This window comes from Coregonus lavaretus, assembly GCF_964263955.1.
Source record: "Coregonus lavaretus genome assembly, chromosome: 9".
Taxonomy (NCBI): Eukaryota; Metazoa; Chordata; class Actinopteri; order Salmoniformes; family Salmonidae; genus Coregonus; species Coregonus lavaretus.
Genome location: NC_139996.1, coordinates 3,122,663 through 3,135,183, shown reverse-complemented (window position 1 = coordinate 3,135,183; position 12,521 = coordinate 3,122,663). Strand labels below are relative to the sequence as shown.

The 12,521-nt window shown below is 45.8% G+C and overlaps 1 protein-coding gene across 1 annotated transcript; it reads left to right on the top strand.

Annotated features, from left to right (window-relative positions):
* Positions 1-1,275: 1,275 nt before the first annotated feature.
* LOC311134944 (bestrophin-2a-like) lies at positions 1,276-12,050 on the top strand (the record flags this gene model as incomplete). Its single annotated transcript, XM_084168717.1, has 9 exons — positions 1,276-1,427; positions 1,966-2,060; positions 6,618-6,851; positions 8,082-8,236; positions 8,764-8,841; positions 9,530-9,682; positions 10,116-10,196; positions 10,425-10,576; positions 11,003-12,050. The coding sequence occupies 9 exons, from the start codon at positions 1,276-1,278 to the stop codon at positions 12,048-12,050; spliced, it is 2,148 nt and encodes a 715-aa protein (XP_084024843.1).
* Positions 12,051-12,521: the final 471 nt, after the last annotated feature.

Here is a 12,521-nt window from a genome sequence, read left to right as displayed (position 1 = left end):
AGTTATCTGATGGACACAATGGAATGTAGATGAAGGCCTGTGAATATTTCCTCGATTGAGTTTTTTTGATGTTGCTATAATGTATGTGATGCACAGTGAGTATATTGTAAATATAATAGACAATCAATCTGATCACTCTATAGTTAAAGTATAGATTCAATAGAGTGAAGATTTAGATGAAGGAATACGAATATTATGAATATGTTCTCGACTGAGTTGGAAAGCTTGATTGTAGGGCTCTATTGATTTATTGTGGATATCTCTGTATCACAGGAGGTTGGTGGGACCTTAATTGGGGAGGACGGGCTCGTTCTAATGACTGGAGCGGAATCAGTGGAATGGTATCAAATACATCAAACACATGGTTTCCATGGTTTCCAGGTGTTCGATGCCATTCCATTTGCTCTGTTCCGGCCATTTTTATGAGCCGGTCAAAGTTGCTAGATGACTCTGTTAATTACCCACAATCTTACTTCCCCTCTCTCTCCATCTTGTGCTGAACTTTACTCTCAATAGCACCATGTCTTCAGATAGTGGATCCATTAGCTAATATCTAATTATAAGAATTGTCTCTCCGGATAGTTTGTTATCAAGTAGATATGTGATCAAATCAGCCGTATGTGTCACTGTCAGTGTTTTGGAAAGTTGACTTGTAAAGCAGACAGACAAAGTGACAGTAGTTGATCATTTTGATACACCAAAGTCAGTTACCCAGCCATCCATCCAGCCAGCTCTCCATCCATCCAGCCAGCTCTCTATCCATCCAGCCAGCTCTCCATCCAGCCAGCTCTCCATCCATCCAGCCAGCTCTCCATCCATCCAGCCAGATAGCTCTCCATCCATCCAGCCAGATAGCTCTCCATCCATCCAGCCAGATAGCTCTCCATCCATCCAGCCAGATAGCTCTCCATCCATCCAGCCAGATAGCTCTCCATCCATCCAGCCAGATAGCTCTCCATCCATCCAGCCAGATAGCTCTCCATCCATCCAGCCAGATAGCTCTCCATCCAGCCAGCCAGCTCTCCATCCATCCAGCCAGCCAGCCAGCTCTCCATCCATCCAGCCAGCCTGCCAGCTCTCCATCCATCCAGCCAGCTCTCCATCCATCCATCCAGCCAGCTCTCCATCCATCCATCCAGCCAGCTCTCCATCCATCCATCCAGCCAGCTCTCCATCCATCCATCCAGCCAGCTCTCCATCCATCCAGCCAGCTCTCCATCCATCCAGCCAGCTCTCCATCCATCCATCCAGCTCTCCAGGCAGTGACGGGTAGCGATGACGGTAACGTACTCGCGGAGGGTTGCTGACGCGGGGCTAGGGACCTTCTCTCATCTCCTCCTCCGATGGAAGGGAAGCATCTACAAGCTGCTGTGGCGAGAACTGATCATCTTCACTACACTGTACTATTCCTTCAGCATCATATACAGGTAACCTCACCATTTACACAGGTAGCCTCATTATTTACACAGGTAACCTCATTATTTACACAGGTAACCTCGTCATATACACAGGTAACCTCGTCATATACATGTAACCTCGTCATATACAGGTAACCTCGTCATATACATGTAACCTTGTCATACACAGGTAACCTCGTCATATACATGTAACCTCGTCGTTTACACAGGTAACCTTGTCATACACAGGTAACCTTGTCATATACACGTAACCTCGTCATATACACAGGTAACCTCGTCATATACAGGTAAACTCATCCTTTACACATTTAACCTCATCTGATCTAGAAGACAGACGGTCTGTCTTACCTCTTTACAGTGTATTTCTTTGCTTTTATTGCTGGTCCCTTCAAATCAAAGATCACAGCAACTTTGTACAATCAAATGCCTGGGAACATTGTGGGTATATTAGTTACCCCTATCTTTCTGCAGTTGTTGTCACTCCCTCCCTATCATACTGAATCATACAGGAGCTTAGTTAACTTTGTGACAGAACTGTTCTCTCCAGGTTTGTGTTGAATGAGGGTCAGAAGAGGCTGTTTGAGAAGCTGGCCATCTACTGCGACCGTTACGCAGAACTCATCCCTGTGTCCTTCGTATTGGGTGAGAATACATGGCGTCTGTTCTGTTCTATTCTGCTGTGTTCTGCTCTGCTCTGCTCTGCTCTGTTATGTTATGTTCTGTTCTATTCTGCTCTGCTGTGCCCTGTTCTGTTGTACTCCTGTTCTGTTCTATTCTGCTCTGCTCTGCTCTGCCCTGTTCTGTTGTACTCCTGTTCTGTTCTATTCTGCTCTGCTCTGCTCTGCTCTGCTCTGCTGTGACCTGTTCTGTTGTACTCCTGTTCTGTTCTGTTCTATTCTGCTCTGCTGTGCTCTGTTCTGTTCTACTCTGCTGTGCTCTGTTCTGTTGTACTCCTGTTCTGTTCTGTTCAGTTCTACTATATTATGTCTAACTGCTTTGTGCACAGCAGGGTTGGGGTCAACTCCATTTCTGAAATTCCAATTCCAATTGTCCTCATTGCTTACAATTGGATTGGAATGTCTTTTTACTTCCTGAATTGAAGCGTGTCAAAGAACAACGTTGTGGTCCAGCACCTTTCTGAGGTCTCTGTACCTCTTCTTCATTGTTCTTTCTTTGAAAGCAAAGAATGTAAAACGATTCAAATAGCTACAGTTGAAGACGGAAGTTTACACACACTTAGGTTGGAGTCATTAAAACTCGTTTTTTCAACCACTCCACAAATTCCTTGTTAACAAACTATAGTTTTGGCAAGTCGGTTAGGACATCTACTTTGTGCATGACACAAGTAATTTTTCCCAACAATTGTTTACAGACAGATTATTTCACTTATAATTCACTGTATCACAATTCCAGTGGGTCAGAAGTTTACATACACTAAGTTGACTGTGCCTTTAAACAGCTTGGAAAATTCCAGAAAATGATGTCATGGCTTTAGAAGCTTCTGATAGGCTAATTGACATCATTTGAGTCAATTGGAGGTGTACCTGTGGATGTATTTCAAGGCCTACCTTCAAACTCAGTGCCTCTTTGCTTGACATCAAAAGAAATCAGCCAAGACCTCAGAAAAAAATGTGTAGACCTCCACAAGTCTGGTTCATCCTTGGGAGCAATTTCGAAACACCTGAAGGTACCACGTTCATCTGTACAAACAATAGTACGCAAGTATAAACTCCATGGGACCACGCAGGCCGCCATACCGCTCAGGAAGGAGACGCGTTCTGTCTCCTAGAGATTAACGTATTTTGGTGCGAAAAGTGCAAATCAATCCCAGAACAACAGCAAAGGACCTTGTGAAGATGCTGGAGGAAACAGGTATGGATATATTGAAGCAACATCTCAAGACATCAGTCAGGAAGTTAAAGCTTGGTCGCAAATGGGTCTTCCAAAGTTGTGGCAAAATGGCGTAAGGACAACAAAGTCAAGGTATTGGAGTGGCCATCACAAAGCCCTGACCTCAATCCTATAGAACATTTGTGGGCAGAACTGAAAAAGCGTGTGCGATTAAGGAGGCCTACAAACCTGACTCAGTTACACCAGCTCTGTCAGGAGGAATGGGCCAAAATTCACCCAACTTATTGTGGGAAGCTTGTTGAAGGCTACCCGAAACGTTTGACCCAAGATAAACAATTTAAAGGCAATGCTACCAAATACTAATTGAGTGTATGTAAACTTCCGACCCACTGGGAATGTGATGAAAGAAATAAAAGCTGAAATAAATCATTATCTCTACTATTATTCAGACATTTCACATTCTTAAAATAAAGTGGTGATCCTAACTGACCTAAGACAGGGAATGTTTACTAGGATTAATTGTCAGGAATTGTGAAAAACTGAGTTTAAATGTATTTGGCTGAGGTGTATGTAAACCTCCGACTTCAACTGTATGTGTTGGCCTTTAGCTGAGATTATTCTTTAGAGTCAAGTACTGTATATTTGTCCAGGCCTTAATTGTTCCTTGAATAGCACCATTCATTCTCACTGTCGATAATTCTAATGTCTTAACTTCTAATAGTAACTGTATCCCTTGGTGAATTGGGAGAGAGTGAGATGATTGCCATCTAAGAGCCAACATCTTTTTTTTGTTGCAGCAGTGCTGCCTGCCAGCAGTAATCGTCTCTGATTTAATTGAGAGATGAAAGGAGCTATCATCGTTAAAGTAACATAATATAAATTCTGCCGGTTAAAGCAACTGGGATATTAGTCCATCTACTGAGGTCAGATTTAATTGATTTTAGCTTTCTGTTAAAGTTTCTGGTAATGGTTTTATCTAAGGAAGGAAATATATCTACTCCCAAATATTTAAAATGGGAAACGATCGGGATTCCATAAGTAGAGATGGAGTCCTCCATCGTGGTCTTGAGAGGTAGTAGGGCAGATTTGGTTAGATTTATGATCTTCAATGCATTTGGGAGCGATTGAGATAAATTGTCTAGATCTACACTACCAGTCAAAAGTTTTAGAACACCAACTCATTCAAGGGTTTTTCTTTATTTTTACTATTTTCTACATTGTAGAATGATAGTGAAGACATCAAAACTATGAAATAACACATATGGAATCATGTAGTAACCAAAAAAGTGTTAAACAAATCAAAATATATTTGAGATTCTTCAAATAGCCACCCTTTGCCTTGATGACAGCTTTACACACTCTTTGCATTCTCTCAACCTGCTTCATGAGGTAGTCACCTGGAATGCATTTAAATTAACAGGTGTGCCTTCTTAAAAGTTAATTTGTGGAATTGTTTTACTTCTTAATGCGTTTGAGCCAATCAGTTGTGATGTGACAAGGTAGGGGGGAGGGGGAGGGGGGGGGGGGGGGTATACAGAAGATAGCCCTATTTGGTAAAAGACCAAGTACATATTATGGCAAGAACTGCTCAAATAAGCAAAGAGAAATGACAGTCCATCATTACTTTAAGACATGAAGGTCAGTCAATACGGACTATTTTAAGAACTTTGAATGTTTCTTTAAGTGCAGTCGCAAAAACCATCAAGCGCTATGATGAAACTGGCTCTCATGAGGACTGCCACATGAATGGAAGACCCAGAGTTACCTCTGCTGCAGAGGATAAGTTAATTAGAGTTACCAGCCAAAAGCAGCCAACAAGTGCTCAGCATATGTGGGAACTCCTTCAAGACTGTTGGAAAACCATTCCAGGTGAAGCTGGTTGAGAGAATGTCAAGTGTGCAAAGCTGTCATCAAGGCAAAGGGTGGCTATTTGAAGAATCTCAAATGTAAAATATATTTTGATTTGTTTAACACTTTTTTGGTTACTACATGTTTCCATATGTGTTATTTCATAGTGGTGATGTCTTCACTATTATTCTACAAAGTAGGAAATAGTGAAAATAAAGAAATACCCTTGAATGAGTAGGTGTTCTAAAACTTTTGACCGGTAGTGTACACTGAAGAAAAATATCAACGTAACATGTGACTGTAAGTCGCTTTGGATAAAAGCGTCTGCTAAATGGCATATTATTATTATTATTATTATTATTATTATTATGTAAAGTGTTGGTCCCATGTTTCATGAGCTGAAAAAAAAAAATCCCAGAAATGTTCAATACGCACAAAATGCTTATTTCTCTCAAAATTTGGCACAAATTAGTTTACATTCCTGTTAGTGAGCATTTCTCCTTTGCCAAGATAATCCATCCACCTGACAGGTGTTAAAGGGACATTTCATAAGCCACCTCCAATGTCATTTTAGAGAATTTGGCAGTACGTCCAACCGGCCTCACAACCACAGGCCCGCCAAGCCAGGACCTCCTCCACATCCGGCTTCTTCACCTGTGGGATCGTCTGAGGGGAGGGGGGACGGTGTCCTGAGGAGTATTTCTGGGCTGGGCCAGCTGCCAAGTGGTTGGGCCTATGCCCTCCCAGGCCCACGCATGGCTGCACCCCTGCCCAAATATGTGAAATCCATTGATTAGGGCCTAATGAATTTATTTCAATTGACTGATTTCCTTATAATAACTGTAACTCAGTAAAGTCTTTGAAATTGTTGCATGTTGCGTTTATATTTTTGTTCAGTATCGTAAAATATCGTCCACATATGAGATGAAGTGATCAATACATTTTTGGGTAATTTATGTTATTTCCTTCGATTGATGAATTGCCTGGTCCAGGGATTCCATGGATAATAAAAATAGCAAAGGAGAAATCGGATCACCTTGTCTGCTGCTTCTAGTGATTCTGAACGGAGCAGAGCAGATATTTCCTGTTATAGCTATGGCTGAGGGATTGGCATATAGTATTTTAATCATATTAATGAAATTAGAGCCAATTCCCATAAATAATACAATGTATTATTACCACATCATAATGCGCTATGCCTGCAGTCTATGACAGGTAACGTGTTACTGTTAAAGGGAAACTTCATATTTATCTTCTCCAGTGAAAAATTTGCATTTCTATGTTTTGTAGTAAAAAAAATAGAGGAAGATAAGTGTGTCCAATTACATCATCAACCAATTAGTAGACAATTAGTAGTTAATTAGTAGGCAACGCCTCCTCATAATTGGTTAAAATCACATGATGCACAACGATGATGTCATTGGAAACACTTATCTTCATCTATCTTTTTTGATAAATAACTTATTTTTAGTCACCTCCATGTGTTTGTGTCTCCCTCAGGTTTCTATGTGACCCTGGTGGTGTCTCGGTGGTGGGGTCAGTTTGAGAGTGTACCCTGGCCGGACCGGCTGGGTGCGCTGGTGGGCGCTCACATCCGCGGTACCGACGAGAGCGCCAGGCTGACCCGCCGGACCCTGATGCGGTACGCCAACCTGTCCGGCGTGCTTATCTACCGATCGGTTAGCACGGCAGTCTACAAGAGGTTCCCCACCATGGAGCACCTGGTGCAGGCAGGTACGACCTACGACCTCTTGCCTACTACCTAACCCTAACCATAACCCTTACCCTCGTTGAACTCTAGGGTACGACACCAAACCTAGTCATAACCCTTAACCTAGTTGACGCCAAGAGGTTCCCCACCTGTGATGTCATATACAGGCAGGTACGCTGTGATGTCATATACAGGCAGGTACGCTGTGATGTCATATACAGGCAGGTACGCTGTGATGTCATATACAGGCAGGTACGCTGTGATGTCATATACAGGCAGGTACGCTGTGATGTCATATACAGGCAGGTACGCTGTGATGTCATATACAGGCAGGTACGCTGTGATGTCATATACAGGCAGGTACGCTGTGATGTCATATACAGGCAGGTACGCTGTGATGTCTGATGTCACAATGCTCTGCACCCTGGAGTTAAAACTCACAGCTCAAACCAGCAACCCTGGAGTTAAAACTCACAGATCAACCCAGCAACCCTGGAGTTAAAACTCACAGATCAACCCAGCAACCCTGGAGTTAAAACTCACAGCTCAAACCAGCAACCCTGGAGTTAAAACTCACAGATCAACCCAGCAACCCTGGAGTTAAAACTCACAGATCAACCCAGCAACCCTGGAGTTAAAACTCACAGATCAACCCAGCAACCCTGGAGTTAAAACTCACAGCTCAACCCAGCAACCCTGGAGTTAAAACTCACAGCTCAACCCAGCAACCCTGGAGTTAAAACTCACAGATCAACCCAGCAACCCTGGAGTTAAAACTCACAGATCAACCCAGCAACCAAAGCTGGACAGACTGTACAGTAAAGTAGCGCATCTCACCTGCAGCCTGTGTTCTCAGTGCCACCCCAAACAGATACCACACGGCTGGAACAGAGGACAAAAGTGGGACATAGCTAGTGCTACTCTAGCTTGTTTGTAATCTAGAACATTACCCACAGGACATTGACTCTTTGGGTGAGTTACTTAGTGAGGAAATAACACAGAATAAGAGGTCAGTTCCTTGATGCTGTAGCCGGCTGCTATTATTATTAGGTCATAATATCGGTTATGACAGTAAATGCCGGTATCCCGGACCCAGATCAAGCTTAGTCCTGGACTAAAACACTATTTCAATAGAGATTCTCTATTGAGAATGACACCCAGATGTAGGCTAAATCTGGGTCCCGGAAACCGGCTTTTACAGAAGGTTTGAAGCTCCTCCTAACTCCTCCCCTTCCTGTGTGTTTGTCCCCCAGGCCTGATGACAGCAGAGGAACATAGGCAGTTGGAGGAGCTGCCCTCACCTCATAACAAGTTCTGGGTTCCTTGTATGTGGTTTGTGAACCTGGCTCTGAGGGCCCGCACCGAGGGCCGCATCAACAATGACGTGGCGCTATCAGCCATTCTCAATGTAAGTTTCTCTGTGTGTGTCTGTATGTGTGTGTCTGTCTGTGTGTGTCTGTATGTGTGTGTCTGTATGTGTGTGTCTGTATGTGTGTGTCTGTATGTGTGTGTCTGTATGTGTGTGTCTGCGTTTGTGTTTCTGTGTGTCGAGTGTCTCTGTCTGTGTCTCTGTCTGTGTCTGTCTGTGTCTGTGTGTGTTTGTGTCTCTGTGTGTGTGTGTGTCTGTCTCTGTGTGTCTCTGTCTGTGTGTGTCTCTGTCTCTGTCTGTGTGTGTCTCTGTCTCTGTCTGTGTGTGTCTCTGTCTCTCTCTGTGTGTGTGTCTCTGTCTCTGTGTGTGTCTCTGTCTCTGTGTGTGTCTCAGTCTGTGTCTCTGTGTCTCTGTCTGTGTCTCTGTCTCTGTGTGTGTCTCTGTCTGTGTGTGTCTCTGTCTGTGTGTGTCTCTGTCTGTGTGTCTCTGTCTGTGTCTCTGTGTCTCTGTCTGTCTGTGTGTCTCTGTGTGTTCACATTGTTCCATGTCTCTCCTCCTCTCTGCAGGAATTGAATACGTTGCGGACACAGTGTCTGAAGCTCTACAGTTATGATTGGATCAGCCTCCCCCTCGTCTACACCCAGGTTCTGTTATCTACGTTTAGTAGTGGTAGTTTAATGGTAGTAGTAGTAGTAGTAGTAGTAGTAGTAGTAGTAGTAGTAGTAGTAGTAGTAGTAGTAGTAGTAGTAGTAGTAGCAGCAGTAGTAGTAGTAGTAGCAGTAGTAGTAGCAGTAGTAGTAGTAATCGTAGTAGTAGTAGTAGTAATCGTAGTAGTAGCAGTAGTAGTAGTAATCGTAGTAGTAATCGTAGCAGTAGTAGTAGTAGTAGCAGCAGCAGTAGTAGTAGTAGTAGTAGTAGTAGTAGTAGTAGTAGTAGTAGTAGTAGTAGTAGTAGTAATAGCAGTAGTAGTAATAGCAGTAGTAGCAGTAGCAGTAGTAGTAGTAATAGCAGTAGTAGTAGTAGTAGTAGTAGTAATAGCAGTAGTAGCAGTAGCAGTAGTAGTAGTAGTAGCAGTAGTAGTAGTAGTAGTAGTAGTAGTAGCGGTAGTAATAGCAGCAGTAGTAGTAGCAGTAGCAGTAGTAGTAGTATTAGTAGTAATCGTAGTAGTATTAGTAGTAGTATTAGTAACTACTAGTAGATGCAATAGTAGTAGAACTAATGATAAAATATTAAACAACAATCTTGATCCATTAATGCTGTCTTAATGAAATCATGTGTCAGTTATGATGAACTAACTGAAGGAAACTGGGTTGTAAGTACTTCCTCTGTTAGGTGGTGACAGTGGCGGTCTACAGTTTCTTCCTGGCGTGTCTGATTGGTCGACAGTTCTTAGACCCCGCCCAGGGCTACGCTGGTCATGACATCGACTTCTACCTGCCTGTCTTCACCCTGTTACAGTTCTTCTTCTACGTGGGCTGGCTCAAGGTGGGGAGGGAGGGGGGGGGAGGGAGGGAGGGGAGGGGGAAGGGGGGAGGGAGGGAGGGATGGGGGAGGGAGGGGGGGAGGGAGGGATGGAGGGAGGGGGGGAGGGAGGGAGGGATGGGGAAGGGGGGAGGGAGGGAGGGAGGGGGGGAGGGATGGAGGGAGGGAGGGGGGGGGGGGAGGGAGGGAGGGAGGGGAGGGGGGGAGGGAGGGAGGGAGGGGGGGAGGGAGGGAGGGAGGGAGGGAGGGGGGAGGGAGGGAGGGAGGGAGGGTAGTTAGGTGGGTGGGTGGATGGATGGATGGTTAGTTCACTGATTGATACACAATCGCACATGCACACAGTTCTTTTCACAATATGACTGAATTACTTTATGATGGAAGTTTAAAAAATTTTACTGCTTGATTGTGATGTGACATTTCTTCTTTGTGCGGACAGGTGGCAGAACAACTGATAAACCCGTTTGGGGAAGACGACGATGATTTTGAAACCAACTATCTGGTTGATCGCAATCTACAGGTTTGGCATCCTCCATTTAAAATCAATTATTCTGCTCTATCATTCCAGTTTCATACTCTCCTGCCATTCATTCCAATGCATTCGTTTTCTAAATGATTGAGACTTGGGTTGTGTTCATTAGGGCATGAAAACGTTCTGGTAGTCCCTCCCTGTTTGACTGTTTTCTTCCATTTGATGCCTAATGAAGACAACCCTGTACTGCCTCCTCTCCTGTTCTATCCCTCCAAGGTGTCCCTGCTGTCTGTGGATGAGATGTACGACACTATCCCATTGGTAGAGCGGGATAAGTACTGGAACGAATCAGAGCCCCAGCCTCCATACACCGCAGCCAGCGCAGAGCATCGCAAACCTTCCTTCATGGGCTCTGCCCTGGACATCAGGTACCTTTTACAAACAGATTCAGACAGACACACGCCTATTGGGCTGTTTCCCAGAACCCGATTTAAGCCAGTTCCTAAACTAAAAAGCTGTTTTTGTTTCAATGGAGATTCTTGCAGGAGTAGACCTAATCTTTGTCCAGGAAATCTTTGTCATAACAAGCTTAATAAAGATGCCACGTAACTTAGTTGATTGTCCACTATAACACGTCCAGGACCAAACTAGCTTGATACGTTGGTGTGAGATCTAGTCAATTGTTTAGGGAGAATCCAATTGTGCTGGAGTTTCTTCCTTTTAAATCACTGAACTAGCTAACACATTCCTAATCATCACTCTTGTGTAAAGAGCAGATGGACAATAAAGTATTCATCTTCTCTCTAGTGTTCCCAAAGAGGAGATGGACAATAAAGTATTCTTCTTCTCTCTAGTGTTCCCAAAGAGGAGATGGAGTTCCAGTCCAACCTGGAACAGATCAAGGAGCATGAGGAGGCCAACCACTCTACTCCTCTCCTGGGGGGTCTGAGTCGCCTCCTGGGGGTTCAGTCCCCAGTCTTCCCCCGCTCCTCCACCTCCTCCCGGGTATCCCTCCTGCGCCGGCGCCCCGGGGCTCCATTCAGCCGCTTCCCCCTCTTCCTGCACTCCGAGGGGGACCCGCCAATGCCGAGCCTCGGCCCTGGTCCCTGCCACAACTCCAGCCACCCGGACTACGCCTTCTCCTCCATGCCGCTGTACGAGAGGTCCGGCTTCTACAGCTGCCCCCAGACCCCAATCCATTGTGTTCCCCCCGCTATGCCTCGTCCGCGGCCCACCCGAGGAGCTCACGCCTGGGATCGCAGCTCCAGCTCGCTGGCCCCTCCGATGGTTGGCTCTGGAGGTCTGCTGCCCCCTGATACTCCAGGTCATATGTTCCCTCCACCCTCCTCTGCCTTCCCCTGGCTGAGTGAGGAGGGGGAGGGTCCTTGTGTTCCAGCTTTCTCCTTCCCTGACCCTGGCAATCCTCCGGAGCTCTACCCCATGTCGAAGCTCCGGCCCGGGCAAGGCCTGCTGTCTCGAAGGCCCCCGCCTCCACGCCTCTCTCTGGATAACACACCGTCGGCCGAGGGCCTGCAGCCTAGACCCATCAGCCCCCGGGGAGTGGGAGGTGGAGGGGAGAGGGTGTTCTCCTTTACCCCTCCCTCTCGCACCCCAGCTACCAATCCCAATAACAGCTCCTCCTCCTGTATTAACACCACCAACCCCAACACCCCCAACCCCAACACCACTACTACAACCAACTTCTGCAATGGTACCAACCCCAACAACTTTTGTAACCATGCCAATTTCAACAACAACACTCGAGCAGCAGGGAGCAACAGTGGAACCAATGGTGGTCTAAGCAACAATGTCGTGAACACCTCAATTTCCATTTCCACTTCCGGGTCCTCTCAGCAAGAAGCCAATCAGCATCCAAGCTCACCCAATGATTCAGGGATTTAATTGGCTGAGGGGGGGCCCTCACTGGCTGGGAGCTCTGTTAGTGGAGAGTGGGATGAACAAGGCCTCTGGGGGGCGGGAGCAGGACTGAGGAAGGAGGGAGATGATTGGACAAGACCCCTGGGGGGTGGGAGCAGGACTGAGGAAGGAGGGAGATGATTGGACAAGGCCCCTGGGGGGTGGGAGCAGGACTGAGGAAGGAGGGAGATGATTGGACAAGGCCCCTGGGGGGTGGGAGCAGGACTGAGGAAGGAGGGAGATGATTGGACAAGGCCCCTGGGGGGTGGGAGCAGGACTGAGGAAGGAGGGAGATGATTGGAAAGACCCAGGGTTCAGAAGTAGTGTAGGCCTACGCAGTACACACATCTTTTATTCAGACTGGAAGGTTCCAGCACTTCTGACCAGTGGTAGTCTTACGAGGCCATCCTTCCAAATGTGAGCGAAGCCTGGACATCCAAGACTAGACCAGCTTAG